Source organism: Spodoptera frugiperda, chromosome 23, assembly GCF_023101765.2.
Source record: "Spodoptera frugiperda isolate SF20-4 chromosome 23, AGI-APGP_CSIRO_Sfru_2.0, whole genome shotgun sequence".
NCBI lineage: Eukaryota > Metazoa > Arthropoda > Insecta > Lepidoptera > Noctuidae > Spodoptera > Spodoptera frugiperda.
Genome location: NC_064234.1, coordinates 10592141 through 10613691, shown reverse-complemented (window position 1 = coordinate 10613691; position 21551 = coordinate 10592141). Strand labels below are relative to the sequence as shown.

The following is a 21551-nucleotide window of genomic DNA, read 5'->3' as shown; positions in this document are numbered from 1 at the left end:
CCCACATACGCAGAAATCTCAAACTTTGAATTCTTTTACATAATCATGTGTTGAAAATATAACAGCTTTTTAGGGGTTTGATAAACTCTAGTTAGATATGCAAACGTCGCGTGCTCAGTAATACTAAGTATTTAACATAATCCCCGTGTTAGAAATAAAGATTACGTATATTAGGTTTTATGGCCGCTCTACGTCTCAGCCTTAATTTATAGACTTAAGGAACATCTTCAAAGGGCGATAAACTTTGGCGATATATCAAAATAATTGTGATACATTTTATGGTCTGATCTCCATTCATGCCGTCGTATTAGCATTTTTTATGTTTATGTACGGAAACGTATTAAGTGTACTTAGATTACATAATCTGAGTTTTGTTTTGAGAAAAACTCAGCATATACCATATTTGTATTTAGAACAAACTACCTGTGTTTATGTTGGTGAACAAAGCTGGTTTGACTTAGGTGCCAAAAAAAACGCATTTTCACGATGTTTACACATCTTAATTATAAATTAGCTTGGCACACCCCTCGAGCACTGATGGGAGTATCTTCACAGTTTTTACCGACATTTTAACGTCGCGAAGACATCGTCTGTCCATATTTACCGACATCGTTCCTTTTTACGAAGTCTCATCCCGCCGTGTTTACGACCACGTCACGGTTTATTGTTATGTCAAGGCAAAAGGGGTTAATGTCACATTTTTGTATCGCTACAGGTGCACCAACCCCACTTACAACCATCTAGTACCCAACCACATAAATTACCCACGATCACAAAAACATCCCTAATACAAAATCGATGCAACAAACGACAAATGAATTATGGAATAGAATAATCTTCATATTTTCTCAAAAGCAGGAGCGTGGCTTGCTCACATATTTATTGCCATTGAAAATCCAGTTTCTGGGAATGTATTCGTGCGTACGGGCGCGGAACATGTTTCCTTGTCGCATTAGGCATAAGTAGTGCTCTCTCCGCACCCTATTAACTGTGATATATGCGACAATTCTTTTCGCAAATCCTCGAAACAGAAGGGAAGGCGCGTCATATCGCGCGCTCCACTTACCGCCGCCGACAGTATGTGACGCGCTAATTCCGCACTGATAAATGATTTCAAACGGAATTTGGAATTGGAAGTTTTCTGGTGATTCGTCACCGCATTAAGGGTAAGGAATGCACGTGTCGTAACCGAGCCGATCATTACGATTTGAGTTATTACCGTTGGCTTGTTTGTCAGAATGTCACTGTGACATTTCCTGCTATTTTTCGTATTTTCCTCTTTCCCTAATTTTACGTAAAACTTTTTAATTTACATAATATTTTTGTGGGATTATGTTATGAATACTGTTTCAAAATAGAAGTATTCTCACTCTCAAAGGCTAAGTGAAACATGTTCCGACACAAAACTCCTCGAACTGTATCCCCAAGCGATATAAGAAAAACCTTTATCCAATCCAGACTAATAAGAAGCGAACACGCATCCCAAACGCGATTCACGTGTACAGACAAAACCGGCGGTGTTCCCCTCTAAGGCGCCGTATGTGATGTATGCAAAAAGGGAATTGAATAAGGTGATTTCGTTCCGCGGGGTCGCTAAGGGAAAAGAATCCGCGGTAATAGCGAATACAATAAATTTTCATAAACAAATTGCGTTTTGATGGCGGCATATCGGCGCGTGTGCCAACTCCCAATAAGGATTGATAGGGAAACAATGTGGGCGTACACTGATTGAATGTCAATTTGCGGAGGCTGCGGACGACGGAATAATTTCATGTAATGGTGTACACGTCGCCTTAACGATGTGTCGCGTAACATGTGCGGAATGGATTTTGTCTTGTGTCAACTTGTGGGAGTGTGGGAGGAGCATCGATTTGTTTTGTTTTGGAGGATATTGATATCGATAGATACTATGTGTACGAAAAAACGATACAAATGATGAAACCGATGCAGCTACGCATATAAAATCTTAAACAATACACTCGTCGTAATGTTTGACAAACTTACGCTGTCTTTCTCAGTTACGATTATCTGTTGTCAAACATCATATACAAGAAATCGCTACGCACATAATCAAAATACAAAAAAAAGTAAAACGTAAAAGTTTTCGCAGGTAATTTAAAAGTATAGGGTGTGCTAATTCCTAAGTTGAGCACACCTGCTCTGGATGTGCCGGCATTTGGCAACGTAAATCAAGCGTATACCCTACCGAGACTTGTCATGCACAGAGATCATTACTGAGCCCAAAGAGTGGAAAATATAAATTAATTTTTATTTATATGTTGAGTGGAGTCATTTCGGAGGTGCTTATTATCGTACGGTATGCAAGACGAAGTAATGAATACAAGATTATAAAAAGCAATTAAATTAAACTCACTATTCCACGGACGAAGTCGCGGGCACAGCTAGTTACGAAATAATTTAATTACATTTACGTACCGACAGAGATTAGACACAGTTTATATCTAGGAACTAGTGATAAATGTTTAATAAAGTATTAGTAATAATATAGGTGAGCTACAAAAACAAAAAATATAGACCTACAAAGTTAGTTGGAAGTTTACTTTACTCAGCAACACGTGCAGAAATGTTAATTATGGTCAATGTTGTTTATATTTATGATTATACTTTCGCCTACGCGCTTCGATCCACGTGTAACCTTTAGAGGAAAACGCTAGGAAAATGTTCAATAAAGTTTATAGAATAATTGTATTTATTTTTTAGGTTAAATATGTTTTTACTGAAGTAATACATATTCGAATGTATGATAAACAATAGAAAGTACTTCGCACGTACGTCACACATACTCACCTACCCTTGTTTGAATCTTAAACATCGAGCCATTTAACACGTCACCTGTATCTTGGAGCTCAATATGAAAAATGTTCACACGCGCTCAGTAGCGGGTTCCGGGTCCCGGGGTACGGGAGGAGCCAAGTGTACCCCAAGGAGTTTTGACTTGCAAAGCAGCCTCGCCGAGATTTTTCACGAGGGCCGTAATGACTGCTTGATGTGTTCGACTGACGAGTGTGGAAGCAGAAACGTTGGATATACTAAACTTTAGATGTTTGAAATTCGAATTTCAATATTGATTTATTAACACAATAGAATGCACAAAACAGAATGCGCAGTCCTTCTTTGTAAACAATTCCAGTCAAATGACAGCAAAATTCCAATATGAACATTTCCGACGTCACAAAGCAGTAAACGAATTCGCAAACAGAGCAAAATGCAAAAGCAGCTGCTCTAGGAATCCGTATTTATGATACATGAACCGAGGCTTCTCATTAAACATTGGAATACCATTTCCTGTCGAGCGAAGGAAACAGGATTGTCACAATCCGTATTGTTTGAGATCTCATAACGTGTGTAGCCCTTTGACTCGACATTTCCATACAGAATGCTAATACAAAATGTCGTTACATAAAGGCGCCTCCACACTTGGCTAGCTCGCAGGCGCGTCACCTTTGATGCGCGTATGATTGCCCGCGCCCGCGACACATTGGATCTATATTGTTGTCTTTTTCAAGTTTCGTAATAAGGGATGAGGGTGTATTAAAGCCTTTTATCCGGCTCGTCACGCCGGCACGTGGGGTCGAGAAGGGGTTTAAGGTGAGCAAACATTAGCTCTTTTACATTTTTGCAATTTCATCTACGACGCCTCACGGCTGTTTGCAGTAGCTTGAGTTTCAGGAGGCTCGAAGGTTTCGGGGCGTTACAACTTTAACTCTTTTCAAAAGGGTTCGAAAGTAAACGAGTTTTTAATGTTTGTTTACAGGCGGGCTTAGTTGTGTCGCTGAAGCGGGTTTGTAGTGAGACACATTGAGAAATCCCAAGTGAAGTTAAGCCGTGCATTAAGTGCGCTAGGCCCGGGGCCAAGTCCTCGCCGCAGACTGCCTGCAAATCTTGGCTGCATTCTCGAACATTCCAGAAGATGTAGCTGGGATTAAACGACGTGGTATATTCAACAATTACACTATATCCAGGCAATTCTCCCAGGTAAGGCTGCATATTTTAGGGGTGAGACAATATTAGCTGCAGCGCTCGTGTGGAAAATGAAACTGTTTTTGGTCCTAATTTACAATGCTTGTAATTTGAGCGAACACGTTCCTTGTTCGGAGGTGTACACCGTTTTGTGTGCGCTGCGAGCATTTTGAAACGTATTAGCTGAGTTCGCAAATATGCATACGGAACAATACAGTGCGGTAAGCAAATGTCGGTACCTAATGCAACGTATCTAGCGAAGTGCACACACTAATGTATTTATTTACTCTTACCTATTGTTGTTAATCTACTTAGTCAGATTAAAGTAGTTGAAACATAGTGTTTGAGTTTTATTTAATTTGCTACATTGTACAATTATTATAATACCGTGGTCATATTTGATCAGAGTGGACTTTATAAAACTATTATCATACACTAGTTTTTGATCTCTTGAACCATCAAGAAAAAAATATCAAATAAATTAAGTACCATAAGACAATTTTATCATTTGAAGTACACCACCTTGTGGCAACCGCAAAACGTTTTATCAAAGCACAAACATAAGATAACGTACAATTATTGGGGTGTATTTAAAATAAAGGGCTAATTACTTGAGACGAAAGAAGCTACGGAATGGTGCGCACCGCACGACGCGCCGCCGCGGGCGACCACAATTCAGGAATAGCTCATAATTCACGTGTAATCGCGAGTGGCGCGCGACATTCTGCATCCTGCGGCAGAAACGCTTTTGTTTGCCTGCTCTTAGATGCATTACAGCCCAATAATTAACTACTGTAACTGCTTATCTACACCACTAAACGAAGGTACAGTATAATAAACAAACAACTTCTGAAACATTTCTACCAATACAAGTTACAAGGTTAGTAACTTGGAACCGATTTACTTCGGCAGAGTTCGTAACAAGCACTACAAGATAAACGGGCACATTAAACGTTCCAATTCATACAAGTGTAGTATTGTCACGCTAAAATTAAAATTATTCAAACGTACAAGGACGCCATTGGAGGAAACATAAACTTGAATCTATTGTCTAAGTTTATATCAAAACAAACGCGAGCGTCATTAGCGCTCGCTCCGTATTTAGCACATTATTCAAAAAGCACGTGAGCCAGGAAACCCTTAAAATTACACACGAAACAGTGCTCTTTACCAACTTTCCCATAAGAGCCCATTATTTACGGAGCCACCGTACCATTAAGATTCTCCACATATCTTCGAAAGGCGCGTTATGGTAATTACGGGTCGCCATTTTATCTCGCGACTCTTCGCGATTAGAAGTCGCGCGCTCGGCTGCACGTCGAAATAACAAGTGCGCGAACTTAGTTCGTTTCTGAGAAGGAACGTTGTGAAATTAATTCGGATGGAAGATATCGGGCGGCGCGATAGCGGGCTCCTTCCGCGCCATTTATTGCTCGTGTGGTGCGGGTATCGGTGAAGGGGTAAAGAATATCAAGATGTAACGAGCGCCAGCCGGAAGGCTCGCAAATGAGCTCGCAGACTTATCTGTGTTAATGTGGGCGAGGGTTAATTTTGTCTTACATGAGCAATTTGGAGATACCACCCTCGTTCCCAACTTACATTTGTTGTTACTATATTATTGTATGTGATTTGATGTGGCTTTGGCTTTTCTGTTCATTCCAGGCCAACAAGCGATTGCTTTAAAATTTTCTTGCAAACTTTTTTGTGTAAACTTGTTCTGCAAAGTCTCCAAAGAAGACACCATATTTGTTCATCTCTCACAAGATCGTGCCACCACACATCTCACATATAATTTATACTACTTAAATATTCGTTAAGATTTCGTCTAGACAAAAGGAAAATATAGCCACGTCTGTAGGGTAGAATGAGCGGCGCGCAAACATGGATGGATAGCAAATACGAGAGTGTATTAGGCAATGAAATTAAGTCGCAATGCAATCTCGCTGGATGTGGGAACTATTGTCCTAGCACAATGCTGCTATTAACTAGTCGATAGCGGTATTGAATATTAGGTTTCGTCGTATCTGCGCGACGTTGGGGCTCTTTGTGCAAATGTTGCGAATATTATTTGATGTTCGCTTTGTGTTTTAATTTCATGATAACTTTAATTGGATTGAGGTTTTCTTCGTCTAAGGTTTTAGGAGGAAATTTGAATAGTTGTTAGAAGCTTGAATAGTATTTTAATCTTTGAAAACTTATAGTTAAAGCTCATTTCCCTATATCAAGATATCAAAAGCCAATACTTATGATTACTTTCTTAACTTGGCTAATGTGATCAGATCACAACAAGATATGAAGCAGACTTAACTTATTCAATTTCATATACAGCAAAGCAAAGGATTTTCTAGTGAAATATTGAAGGAATCGGTAAAACTTTGGTCTCATGTAATATGCAGTGAGGTAGGACCAGCGCACTGCATATTTTGCGCCTAAGATCCGCGGTACTAGGAACAAACTTCTAAAGCCGCTTCCTTAGGTACTTAGGCTTTCTGGTATATTTTATAGTGACAGACGATAATTTGATCGTTTTGTAGTAGTTCTAGCAAAGCGGTTGTTAATCATAGTGTTAGTTAGTAGTTAATGGTTAGTATTGAGTCAGTGTTTTAGTAGATGTTACACTATCTCATGATCATTCCTGATACTATAATAATCTACATGACATAATACATGTTCGTCTTTTTCTCATGCTATGCATAATATATTAAAACCTAAATAAGTTACTAACCTAAAAACAGCGTGAGCGTTCGCATTACAATTCCCCCATTAACAAATCACGAACAAGATTTTCAAATCACGAAATCCAAAATCCAGGTGTAGTGCAAACGTATACTAGAGCCGACACACGTCCAAAGTTCAGCCAATCTTACCAAATTAATTCTCCATAAAGCTGAATACACAAAACGTTTGCGGTCGTAGGTGAGAGCTCAAAGGGTCAGTTCACACGACAGGTTAGCGTCAAAAGGATTGACCGAGACGTGTCGAGGTGGGGCGGCCCAACCACAACCTAGTCGCTTCCCAACCACACTCGCTTTTTGGGTGAACTCTACCTACCACCTTTGTGGTTAATTTTCGTATAGAAGTTTGCAAGTCGTTTGCTAACTTTTGCTTGGTCGTATACTTCCGACCAATGTTTATTGGTTAGCGTTTGTCGGTTCTCCTTTGAGGATTTCTATTTTTAATTGTGTAGTATTTTGGTCTCTTTTAAGCTGTTTATTTTCATGTATTTTCTGGCCTTGTTTTGAAATTTTAACGTACCTCAGTCCTATGTATACCTATGCTAATAATAACATCTCACATATAAAATAGAAGCACAACTTACACCTTAGAATAATTCTCAACATCTATTACTACGAATCAAGTACCGTAATACACAAGCCCGTACCCAATAAGACGTACAAACAATAGTAACTCCTCTCAAAGTATCAGTCTGGCAGGAGAGCGCCGCAAAAGGAACTCGGCACGGAGCTGTTTACGTGAGGGCTGTTAGCAAACATCTGTAAACGCCTTTACCTTGCCTCTGTTTGTACTGGACGCTCACGATTGCCGTGTACAATTAGCCTTAGATGTCTCACCTGCACACCAATTTATTACCTACAGTTCCCAAACAAAATGACCCCCGATTTTACACTCTAGCTTGCACAAAATAAGGACCAGTTTTCCGTGAGTAAGGCTATTCCAAATGAAACGGTTATGTGGCAACTTTGTGTGTCTGGATGTAGTGAAGTCTTTTGAGTGCCGTTGAGGTGTTAGGTAGCTCATGTGGAAACGTTAAGTACGGTGGACGTTTGCCCTGTGTTTATTTGGATAGTCACAAAAACAGATGTTTAGCTAATATTAGAGCTCACTACGGAATTAGATTCCCAACAGCAAATGTTACTGAAATTATCGACACGTGAAACTAAACAACAGTGTAGTGAGAATTGTAACTGCGCATTTTGTTTATGTATGTTTGGAGGGTTCAACGTTTTTCATTTCACTATTACAAAACATCCACTTGAAGCATTGCAATTCGGAAAAACAGCATCGTATTTCCATGTTCCCGAGCTGCCCCTTTCAAAAGTCCTCAATCATGTTCGCCGTGTTGACTCCTGGATATGATACGACCTCTCGACTCTACATGATCATAATACCCTCGGCTGCATCCACAACCCCTTCTACATCCATAAACCGGCTACAAATCTTAGCCGAGCGTTCGGCATCTTTATAACTGGAGGACGGCGATCCCTTAACCCAACATAATGGCCAGGTTTACTGAGAGGACCGTCGTAAAGTGTCCCGTCCAGCGCGCGTACCCCAACTACGGGACCCTTCGAAATTTCACGAACTATTTGGCCCGCACTAGCCCTCACTCAGCTTTTTTGTCGAGGCTTTATTGTCCGGATTTTCTGCTCACCTTTATCGTTATTGTGTCCGCTCGGCTTCATAAAGGACCGTGGTTCACTATTAGAACCTCATAACCGTGGGAAAGTTGTTTGAAGGTTGTGTAAATGTTAAAAATATTGGACAAAAAAGTGAGGTCAGTCAATAAATCGTTTGGTCAATTGAGCAGGATGCAATGGGCGTGTTAATTGGTCGGGTGCGGGAGTGTATCGAGGGCTCGCTCGCAGCGATGAGTGGACACGACCAGTCATTGCGTGAATGATAATTGCCCGAACGTTGGGCGTCGCATAAATTCGGTCTATTGGTGTGGAATTGAATGGATGCATGGCTTAGTACGTGATACAAGGATGTAAAATGTGCTAAATGTGGTTGACAGATTATTTTATATGCTGGAAAACTGAAATTAAAATATCTATGTGGCTATACGGATACTTAAGTTTAAGTTAAGTTTCTTCATTCTTGTTTCGTAATAAGTTTGGGAGATTTTATAATACAGAGAAGACGCAATATAAATGTAATGTGAAATTAATCTTTACAAAGCCTAAAGGCTAAGGTTTTGTAAAGATTAATTTGCGTTTAAAAATCTAGATTCAGATTTTTTTTATGAATTTCGATTATTAGATTTTGTAAATTAAAATATTTTTTAAAGCTTATCAAAACTGGCCTTTACATTTCACACCCTTCTACATCTTTGTAGCAACATCCGGACCCTGGGAGCAGTGCATACGTTCCCGCAGAGATAAACGCATACGATTACACGTACGAGCCACAGGTGGCGCATAACATTTTTCAGTCGGGACGGGCCATTGCCTGCGACCGGCCCGTCAGCCCGCGGCTTAATTCGAGACCTTCCCAACCATTTGCAATGGTTTGTTTTTATTGAAAACCGTGGGAATTTGCCGATTGCCTGTATCCTCTGATTTCGAAAGGGATTTTTGGATTTCGTACGTGAGGATTTTGGTATTAATTTCGTGATTTCAATGTGTTATTAGGGTATTTAAGAGGTGTTATGACGATGTGTTAATTTTTGTGATCCCTTAATTTGCAATATTAGGTAATAATTTCGTCAATTTTATTTAAAGTCACATACTCATACATTTCACATTATATGTACAAAGTATTACCAAGTTCCTAAAAATACTAAACGTTAAATTTTTGGTCTACCCCAGCAATAAATAAAGCAGAAACGTCACGTCATAATGTTTAGCACAAACGACACGGTTTACGCCAGCCCATATTGTCAGCCATTCAGGCCGGGGGCTCTAAATAATTATTGCTCGCTTGACAAATTGCCGGCAAAGCCTATGTGTCGGTGGAACAATTTGATACAATTTTCACCGCCTTTCCCGTACGGGCCGCGGATTTGCATACGTGCGCCCCTAGATTATGCAAATATACTTTTTTAACGTACTGTTTACTTACCCTACAGGAAAAGGAAACACTTCGGGCACGCATTTTAAAAAGATTTACGCGCTTTGTCGGATCATTAAGTGCGGAACTAATTTGCTTACCTTTGAAATGTTTAAGCTTTGTCCCGTATAATTACTGTAGGGTAAACGTCCCTGTAACGTGATATGCAGATTTCCGCACGCTCAACTCTTGGTTTTTCCTACGCTCGGTTTCATAATGGCGGCCAAGCACAGGACTGTTACAATTAATTCACAAGTAATTACATCAACAGGCTACTGTAGTATGTACCACAGTCTTGGGTCGAGCAGGTATATCAAGGGGATATTTTTAATTTTCACATTTCACGTTCAAGTGCGCAACTTCTCAACGATATCGAGCATGTGGGAATCGTCGAAATTAAATTTTCTTTGTTTTCTCTCGTGGGCTGCGGGCTCTTGGCGTTATTAAATTTCCTTGTGTTTTTTAACACAGCCATATCATTAGATTGAGGGCTTCCGTCAAGAGGAAATTGTGGCGGCGAGGGGAGCGAGCTGAGCACCTAAACATATTGAAAAAATAAAAATCCCGGCTACTTATTGCGTAGTACCGACGTAAGTAGCTCTACTTAGGCTTGATATTAATTTTAAGATTGTTATTTTTTAATTGATATTGCCTTTTATTTTTTTGTGTTTTCCTATTATGAGTTTTTTTATTTATACCTGATGGGATATAGCAGATTTTTTTTCGCACCTTGTTTGGTATTATTATTGTTATTTTTCATTAATATAGATTTTTTATTTAATTTACTTTTAAATATTCATACAATTTTAAACCCATAGCTACCATATCTACACCAGCACTGGGTAGTCCCAAAAGAACGAATAATAGAGCCACTTTCTTACACGTATCAGAGTCGAACCACCGTAGAAAGACGTTTGAAGTGGTTTGTGTAATAAGCACGGCCGCGACAAAATTCCTGCCCGTGCTGCGTTTGGGAACTTCACCTTAAATATACATATTACATTACGTGAAATTGCCCATTTTTTCCACTCTCCACCCTAGCAATTAGGGTGGCTTGTGTATAAATATTGCACGGCCCTCATTAATGTGCGTGTTCGTCTTAGTTTATATTTTTATGGTCTGCTTTTTGGCCGCCGTCTGCTGACTCGTGGGATGTAATGAATAATTAAGACATGTTGTACGTTGTACCTACTAGGGAAGTGCCAGGTTTTTTCTTTAAGGCTCCAATAAATGATGGCGGTTTGGATAATGTGATGCTATTTTTTTTTTTGATGTTTCTAGGGTGTGTTGTTTTTGGAGATTGTTTTTGAATTGATACGATTTTAAGAATGTTGTAAAAGTGAAACTTGTTATTCATCATTACAAAACATCATTTCTAGTAAAATCACAAATATCTGATTTAATAAAAAGAACATTACTAAAATAACTATGATAACTTTAGTTACCTTGATCGGACGGAGAGGGCATCCGATGTCGCAGGGACGCCTGAAACAAAAAAAAAACAATAACATTAAAAACAAAAAGGGCTACACAGTATCAATCAAAGTCGAAATTAATTAAAATTCATCAATTAGCTACGTCGAGAAGTAAGTCACAAAAATCACAATAAATATCAAAAGTTCTAAATTAAAAATATGACGTTCAAATGATTAAAAACTCCCTTCCTTATCCGAGATTGCATTTCGACAATTAACGCATTAAGACTACTCTCGCCAATAAAGAGCAACTCTCTTAATTAAGGATCCCTGTTAAAAATTGAGTACAAATTCAAGTAGCAGATCTCCCTTGCAGGGGTGGGATTTGGTGAATGGCCTGTAATATTTTAGTTTGGTTGAGACAAAAAGTCCTGGCGTCTCGGTGAGGGGCTGACACGCTGTCACGTAGACACAATAAGCCTTTTAATTCGATTCGTCAAGACGGACGCGAGACAAAGAGCCGGGAGTTATCATTCAATGGGGCACTCCTACCTTTTCTTATTACTTTGCTAAGGTTTTCTTGTGAGGTGGACTTGCCGCACGAGGGGCCACGGCCTGAGATATATCCCGTGTCTCCGGTAAAAGTCCCTTTTATTAACTTTTCGCTTCTATTCGTTTGATTTTGTTGATAGTGCTATTGAGAAATGTTAGTTTAAGGTCAGATTTTTCCTCTTTAGGCTTGCCTGAGAGGGCGTTGTCCTTAAAAAATTGTCCTGCACGTGTTGTAAAGAAATAATTTTGTTGATGAAAAACTAAATTGTTTCTATTATAGCTATAAAACATAGGTATTTGTAATAAAAATTAGGAAATATAATAATATTATAAGAGTTGTTCTATGTTCGTTTTATTTTTTTGACGTAATTTTATCTCTCACTCCATCAACACTTTCCCAAGCTATCTCAAGATATCATCCTCGTGTGTAGCCCGCTGTATAAGTGCACTTGATCCCATACGTCGCCGTGACCGGACTGCCAACACTCGGCTAACAGGTTTATTTGTTGCCATCGTATTAACTAACTCGATAAACTACAACAAACGGGGAATCTTTCAAAATAAAAATTGTACTATTTTTACTTTTCTCTTCAACCGAATGACAAAGAAAATAAAGATTAAAAATATGTGATTTCTGGATAATGGAAGTAGATATAAAAATGAGAATATATGGTAGAAATAATTTCTGTGGCAGCAATACTTTATTTATGTAAGTGAAAATATTGTATATACGTTTTACGTTGCGGGATCGAAAAGATCGCAAACAGGTAGGGCTAAAAATCGAGTTGTATTTAAATAAAAAGGAATTCAGTGTTTATTTCATGTCAACGGCTTAAGGCTGATGTTGTATGAATAACACGAAAATAATAACGATTCAAATTATTAAAAACAAAAATGCATTCACAATATAAATAAAATATTGTTAAGTGTAAGTACCTACATATACAAAAAATAGCTAATGAATAGTAAAACTAGTCAATTACAAACAACCTTTATCTCTAAACCACACATTAAATAAAATAATTAAATGTAGCTCATAGCTGTAGGCTTCTCATACAAAACACTAGCCGATATCAAGTAAAAAGGGGTTGAAATCCCACTGTCTGGCGTATAATTATAAGGCAGACATTAAAGATAAAACCGAGCCAGGTAAATTGAAATATGAGGTTCAAATTGAAAGGTAGCCATCATGTTCATTTTAACAGACAGGCTTCAACTTAATTTGTACTTTTATTTTTTCAAAAAGGTGTGTATGAATTTGTTATTGGGTTGTTGTTAGAAATGGCAATGTTTGTTTTTATTGTGTTGAATTTTTCAAACCAATGTTGAATAAATAAATATAGACATAATATTATGTTGGTGAATTTCAAAAATAAGTATTCACGATTATTTGGTTAATCTGATTTTGATCAATTTTAGATACTAGGTCCTACTACTGACTAGGTAGTTCGGGGCTGCGGATAACGTAACAGGTTACTAGGGCTCCAGCTTAAAGCAGGAGATGGAACGGGGTTATTTTTAGTCAGTAAGAATTGGCGGGAAAGTCATTGGATGATTTTCCCCCTCAAAGGACCTGACTGCTGCAGTAGCAAGATGATGATGATGTCGTGTATTGCGGAATGCTACTTATGAATATGAGCTTCTGGCATGGCTTGAAACTAGTCAAATTCTTCGTCATATAGTTACGTAAGTAAACCGAAAAACATAATAATTAATTTAGTATGTCTCACGAAAGTTATAATATTAACGCAGTATAATTATGATCGTGTATTATATTTTTTTGTAGCAAACTAAAACAGAACTTATGTACTACGACACTATAGATACATTAATTAGCCTGTTGCTAGGTAAGAATAAAATCTGTTTACTTACAATTAATTTTAAGAGTGACAAACATTACACAAGCTTTCGTCGTCACCTAGCCTTCTTCGATGGTTGTAGGAATTAACAGAAATTAAGGAAATCATGAAAGGGGGCGTCCTAATAGCAGCCGTTTAATTAAATGGCCTTCGACCGAGATTGGGGTAGAGGTTGCAAACATTTTTCCAGTTCACAAATTGTTAGTACTTTGTAGTACATTTTTCTAAATTAAAGTTAATTTGTTTGATTTTTAGTTTAACTTGATTTGTATTTAATATGATTATTTTATGCATTATGTTTGTCTAGTAACCAATTAGCAAAGACGACGGCTAAGTAGAGTGAGATTTATAGTAAACATTACACTATTCATACATAACATCATGCCTGACTCCTATTGGGGTAGGCAAAGACAATGGAATGCCAATTGCTACGAATCTTACATACTTCTTTCGCTTCATCAACAGTCATTAGTCTTTTCATGCATGCTCGTCGGTAAAAGGTACATTCCATTAGGCTCTTCTTTAATATATCGCCAATCAAGTCAATATACCTCTATTGCTGGTCCTATTCATATCCACTCTGTATACTTGTATCTGCTTTCATCATCATTACCTGTAGTACCCACGCTCCCAAGCTCGATTTCAATAATATCAATTTATCTAGTTTCTATTTATATGTTCAATGGAGATACTGAGAAAATGATGAAAGATAGGGTACGGGAGAAATGTCAAGAATCTAGGAACTCGACACCTACGCTTTGACCCCGACACGAGGCTTTCGAGAACGCTTGTACACTCCTTCTGACGTTAAGGGATTGGTGGCATTGAGCTTGATGTATTGTTAGCCCAAACTGTTCATTTTCAATCCATTTTCGACCTCATTATTCCGGATAAGTAACGTTAAGTCCAGTGGTTCGGATCTGCGGACTGCTTAGCGGGTTACCGGGGCTCCAGCTCGAAAAGCAGGAGTTGGAACAGAGTGGTTTTTAGTTAGAAAGAGTGTGACTCTCCCTCTCGCCTGGTTTAAGGCGGGAGAAGTCATTAGATGATTTTACCCCCTTAAAAAAAAGGGTAAATAGGAATTCTTATTTCTTTCCGTGGATGACGTAAGGTCCTACTAAGGTGCTACGCATACGCGTAGATGCGACGCGATAGAGACCGAGCACCTCTGTTTTAAACAAAAACCCAAGTGGGTTTTCCCAAATCTTATGAATCTCAAAGATTATGTAGAAGTCGAGACCCATAGGCCAGCAGTAGCTTATGAGGGACTATTGATGTGATTTATGATTATTGTATGCATACAAATTAAAATATGATTTTTTATAGATTTGATATTTAAACAAGCTTAATGCGGTATTGTCGCGCGACAAAACAGTCGCATTATAAAGCAAAGGAATTCTTTGACAGTCTCAAATCTTAATAAAGATTAAAAATAATATATGACCGTATATACTACTTGATTAGAAGTAACGTTAATCATAATATAGAGAGTTGGCTAAAAGAGATCGCTTCAATTAACTAATGGCTCACGAATGGTAATTATAATGGCGGGGTGACAACTGCACGGTAATTACTACTGATCTACGAGCTTTGTATTTGATTCATTATGTTTTCGTTTTGTTTGTATTGCCTTGTTTTATGAGAGTTATAAGTTGTATGTTTAATTTTGCAAGTTTATGTGTAGAGAGTAAATGAAATTTCTTCAAAAATGTTCATCCTATATATTTCTAAAAGTTTTTTTTTGCTGATGGATCACCTGATGGTAAGTTATCGCCGCCGCCCATGGACACTTGAAACACCAGAGGCGTTACAAGTCGGCCTTTTGGGGGTTAGGAATTTAAGGGTGTTAGGGACTCGGGGTTTTGGAAAGGGGGAAAATTGGCCTCCGGTAACCTCACTCAATGGAACATAACGCAAGCGTTGTTTCACGTCGGTTTTCTGTGAGGCCGTGGTATCACTCCGCTCGAGCCGGCTCATTCGTGCCGAAGCATGGCTCTCCCACACTTAAGTCTTTCTAACTACGCTCTATACGCTCTTATTAAGATAAGTTCACATTTCAGCGATCGTCTGTTATTGATATTGATGTCTGACTGATAACAATATTATTATGACACGCTATTAAGAAGTATTTATTTATTTCCATAAACATATATGTCGAAATACTAGCGAAAATATTTTTAACCATATTTAGAAAAAATAATAAGCGGAAAACCATTTAGTATCGCGACAATACTTCTCACTAACAAAAGAAAACTTGAACAAATCTAAATCTAAATAGTATATAAATTCCCACCGGACAAAAACGAAACAAGACAAAGGGAAAAGTTTGAAAATAAAAAAATAATCACATTAATTATAATCTAATGAAATGGCCGTTAAATCACGCTAATTGTTCTCCAGTTTTTTATTTTGTTCCCCATTTTTTGTTTGCAAAAGCTGCTTGAATGGAATTCCTTTATTCCACAAACGGCCTGTTTACTAACAACCAGAGACAAAAGGAGCAGAAATTATAGCACAACCATAAATTTACGACGTAATGAAAAACATTTTATAGATTAAAAATGGCGGAAGAGTTGTTTCGGTCTATTTTGATTTACGACTTACGGTAGTTCTGTAGTTGGTTTGTGAGTTTTGTAGTTCGAACGTGAGGCTGCTTCCTATGATAAACGATATTTATTTCATTTATAAATAAGTTACAAGTAGATGTCAATAAGGGTGAATGAGATTGGTAGTTTCTTAAAGACTTTTTGAAGCAACAACTTAATTACTACTCTTCCATATTGCTACTGGATTTAAATGAAGTTGTAACAACGTTTTGTTGGTGCAGTAACTGCTTATTTATTTTTTCTTTTCACGTAGCAACATTTTTGGTGTCATTTTGTTGTAAAACACCACTGAAAAGCGGTCCGTTTGATGACTCCGCCGGAAGTGTCCATCTCCTGCGGCATTGTCCCGTCCCAACTCATCTTCTTAATTGTTTTCTTTCGCAAAGCACTCAGGACACAATGGCTAATGATGACGCATGCAGCTTTGATCATCGCGTGATCGTGTGTACCAGTTCTGGTCGCATTACCTTAATAGGCTCCCCAAGTTTCGATACTTTCGCCGACTTTAGCCGAGTTTGTGGCTAAGTAGTGCTGAGTTACAGTTTCGAATACTTGATTTAGTGTATTGTTTGGAAGCCTCGCGTGACCAGCGATCGGATTACGTTACCAAACGAGATTCATCGCCCTGATTCAACGTCCAACCTCCCTGCGTATGCGACCGGTGGAGTCATTACGAGCGCCGATAACACTGCCTCGATGCCAAATTATTCTATAATTTCAGTTTATCTAATTTACGCGTGCGAACCCTTTACAAGGATCCGTCCAGTCACGTAGGTCGAAGACACGTGACATTTCGAAAACAACGGCTACAAAACAGAATTACGACGCAAACGGCGTTTGTGTGTGGTATCGAGCTGTTTGTGGGTGTGTGTGCGTGCGCCTGAATTAGACGCGAAACTTTCAAAGTTTTCCCAAATTTGTGCCGCCCGCGCCCCGCGCCCCCCCTCGCTCGTGGATCGATAGCGGGCGCCGAGCGAGCGACTCCCAGCCTCATGAAAGTACCGGACAACACTTCGCCTCAGTATTTACCATGACGTGTTTTGTGGCGAGAACGCAGTTATCTCTACGTATTTTAGTGAGTGCTCGTGATTTGATAGCTCTCTGGTATTCTGTGTATTCGAATGCTTCTGACCTACATCGCGCTTTGTAAAGGAAGGAAAAGGATTGCAGGGTTTTGTTTATGCATCTACTTTATGCTTCTCTTGCTATGTAATGCGACTGCAGCAAACTGTTTTAGAGAATAACATGCTAGACGTATGTATGGTGGAGTGTTCATCGTTTAAAATAATGTTTACATTATTAGATACATTACCTACAATGTTTGTGTATTTTAAGTAAAATGTTTATGTTTAGCCAAAAATGTGTACCTCCTCGTCATCTTTCTTAAAGAAGTTCCCTAATTCCCGGGCTATAGCACTGGGAATAAGGCAGCGTCGCGTGAGTGGCCGACCCATGCCAACTGTCACCGAGCAAAACAAGAGCGACAACTGAAAATTGGGCGCGCGAGGCCTTCGCCATTGTTTGTCATTAATTGAGGGCTTTGCGATGATCTTCGTGCTGAAGGCCCTCAGAGCGGCCGAGGGCGGCACTCCTGGGACATATCGGCTCGCCAATCGCGATGACAGCGACCCTCCGGCCTCGAGTGGACACTCACTAACTCGAGGTGGGAAAAACTACCGGCTGACAGTACTTAACGAACGGGGCACGCCCGGGAATTTTCTTGAGTGCTTGTTAATGTTTTATGGGCGGAACTTTTTCAAAGTAGTGCGTAGATTGACGCGCTAAGTACACCTACATAATTTAACACGTTTCCCCTCGGACGTGTGACTCGTTCATCGATTCCGTTATCGTTCATAAACAATGCGCTCATAAGTGGCTCCTTTATGGCCGGTCCCTTCTATCTATGGTTAATTTTGTCGTAATAAAAATCCAATCTCGAAAATGGCTATAAAAAGCGGAACAGAAAACTTTTCTGATTTATAACAATTAATATTTGAAATATTGACAATATTAAGGGAAATGGCCGACAGCCGACAAATCATATGAAACCGCCCCGGAAGGAGGAAGCACTGGCCCGTTGCTCAGGGACTTTATTTGGAAATGGAAAGTCTAAAAAATAAACGACAGCGAGTGCGGGGGGATGATTTATACCGAGCGGCTAGTGCGCGTTCGATTATCGAGATGATATTTCTCGATATTAAAGTGTTGCCAAGAGGACTGCGGACAATATGACCCGAGGAAGATTTATTGGGCAATTCAAAGTGACGTCGACGCCCGTTACGATTATTTCATTATATTGTCGGCGCCGTAAAAACGGTTAGCGTTTTATTTTATTGCTGGTTCGCGAGCGAATTTTTATTTCAATATTTTATTGCGTTGTAAAATTGGGACTGCAGTCGTTTTTGCTTTGACAAATTTTGAGCGCAGTGCCTCTGGAGGCGAAAGTTTGCAACTCACGCTTTATATCAGACAGGAATTGTGAATGTGGTGGTGGTAGATATTTGTATAATATACTGTTGTTCAACTTCACTCTAGGTATAATTACAATTGACCAAATGTTCGTAACTGCGAAACAGTCCATAAAAGGACGTCTCTTGTCTGATTTTCAGGTCGGGTAAAGTGTAATTAAGACTTTCGAATATTGTACGGCAATAAACTCGAATTTATAACTGACGAAATGCATACACTTAATAGATGCACCTCTGCTTACGCCTTCAGTATCCCCAAAGGCGTGATGTTATACCTACTATTCCGTAGGTAGCAAAGGTTCGACATGTCGCATGATTTGTGTGTCTCGCCGGTACAGAGGGTCGAACCCGTGTCGTGCACACGTGTACCTTACGCAAGAACTCCCGAGTCGCACAAAATGTAAAAAATATACCTCTCTTGTTGGCGCAGTAACTGGACAATCAGCTACTACGTTGAGTGTGGGAGAGCCATGCTTCGGCACGAAGAAAGGCCGGCGACGCACTTGTAACGCCCCTGGTGTTTCAAGTGTCCATGAGCGGCGGTGATTGCTTACCATCAGGTGATCCGTCTGGTAGTTTACCGGCTTATTCCATAAAAAAATTACGCTACGTGTATTATTCAGTTTCCACACGGAACCGCTCTTTGTATGATACACTTGGTGTAGTTCATGTGAGTATATAAGTTTGTAAACGCACCCACAACACCAGAGAAAATACGTATTTGAGGCCATGTTATTAAATAATTATACCTAAGTTACTGTTAAAATCGTTAAGTAACTGCATCCTTATAGGAGTCGTGAAAAAACACTGAAAAGTTGTTACACAACTTGTTGAAGTTTGTTTCAACAGCTGTAGACCTTGCGAAACCTTAGCTCGGTCGTCAACCAAAAATAACTTGTTTTATAACATTTAAAACATTCTTTTTATTAGGGAAAATTTTATTAAATTAAGTAAAATTTTGTTAGGTGTTGTGAAATGTGATACTTTACAGCTTACATTAAGTATAAGAACATTTTTTTATGTTTTATCTTTTATCTTATATCAGTACCTACTTTGTTAGATTTTTGTACCTCGTTCATAAGAGCCTAATTTTAGTACTACAAAAAGTTGATGATAGTGATACATATTTCTAATACGATTTATTTTAACTTAATAAAGCTATTACAATTAAAATATTACTAAAAAGTACAATCCATTGTCACATATATTATATGTATAAAAAAAAAAAAGAAAATGCACTATACCACACAAGAATACAAAATCTATTAATTGTTACACGAATAAAAGTTCAAAATAACACATGTGATACCCTCTCTCTCCCTGGTTTATTGAATAACTGCATGAATCACCGCGCCACGGTCCAATGGTTACCCCATACGTTTTGTCCGAACCCCGAACTCCGGCTTTCCGCTACACGGTCGCGCGTTCGACGCTTTTTACCCCAATACCAGTGACATGTCCGAAATACGGACACGATAGGACACTTTTGTCATGATAACTTCTGATGGCAGACGATATGGTCTGGTGAAGGTATTGTGGCTGGATTTATGGAATTAAGTAAGTTGTTAATGTGGTTTTATGGTATTTCGGTTGGTTTCTTGGTTGATTGCATTTTGAGTTTGGATTAGTTGCTAGGTTTGGAAAATATGTAATTGAGTTTTAGAATCTCTCATATATAATACAGAATTTTGAACTGTGTTTAATGTTCATCGATTACTTGCTATCTGATCACAATGGAACCAAAAAATTAATCAATATTGCATCTTAAAAGTTGTACATATTTCACAACACAGAACTTCGAGAGTCATACTTCGCGCATCGTAGCGCGGAGTGCAACTCAACCTGCATCATAACAAAACAATATTCTTAATTACATTTAAAAATTAAGCGACACGCTTTAAACTCATTAAAACACCTATTCTTAAAGCGCTCGCAAATTCTGAACCATACAAAATCAACTCACGATTGTCATTGTAGCGTTATCACTGCATTCAGGCGGGCGCACACTGTACGAAACTTATCCGTTGAATGGATCGTGTCAGCGCTGAATTTGTAAAGAGTAGACGTGTGTCGCATGCATCGCCACGCCTTATCTTTGCTCTTACTCAAGTTTTCAACGGCCACTGAATGCCGTGCGCTGCATAACGGAACTCAGATTAGACGTAGAACTGGGAAACGTCAAAAGTGGACGGTTTTTGTTTTTAGGTTGAATGTGTGGTGGGCTCAGAATAGACCCCCTGTTTGCGCGTGGGAAGCGTGATCTGTGGAAGATGTTGATGTTTCTCCCATACTTATAGCACCCATAGCAGAGCATATAGGGTACCTATAGCAGAAAAGTATACGTTCTAAAATGTGTAATTGCAGCATACTGTGTTGGATATATTTGATATTGTAACATTTAACCACAATAATTAGAAGAAAAGTTCACAGAACAAACTCACAACCACACATCACCTAAAATAGTCTGAACTAAATCTAATATTACTTATATAAAAGCACGCCTGCTAATTGGAATGTTTAAAATAAACTAGAGTTCAGTCCTCTCTGCTAAATCCGCGTTGCAGTAGTGGCAGCAACTTGTGCTGTATTAACCTGAGGCCTCGGTAACTAATGTCCGTTAATTTGCAAAGCATCCGAACCCTGCACATGTCTACAAACTTTAGTGACACGACAAAAGGACGGATTTAAACCTCATTATTTAATTACCCGCCGGGAATCACACGAGGGCCTAAGTCGCCTGCTGACTCCTGAGCTGGGGCGAGCTGTCTGAAGGCTCGTCAAGGGGTACTCTCCCGCCTTCGCCTCCGCGACGCACTCTATTAATTAGCCATACACTCGCCTCTGAAACGTATTAAACTTTGTACATTCGCCTTAAGCCTC

General features: G+C 39.0%; 1 protein-coding gene across 7 annotated transcripts in view; it reads right to left on the bottom strand.

Moving 5' to 3' along the window:
- Positions 1–21551, bottom strand: part of LOC118266872 (myelin transcription factor 1) — a 207590-nt gene that overhangs the window by 72770 nt on the left and 113269 nt on the right. For all 7 annotated transcript variants that reach the window (XM_050703024.1, XM_050703023.1, XM_050703022.1 and 4 more), the window contains exon 3: positions 11217–11256. In XM_050703024.1, coding sequence (XP_050558981.1) covers positions 11217–11256 — 40 coding nt within the window. The remainder of the gene's footprint in view (positions 1–11216; positions 11257–21551) is intronic.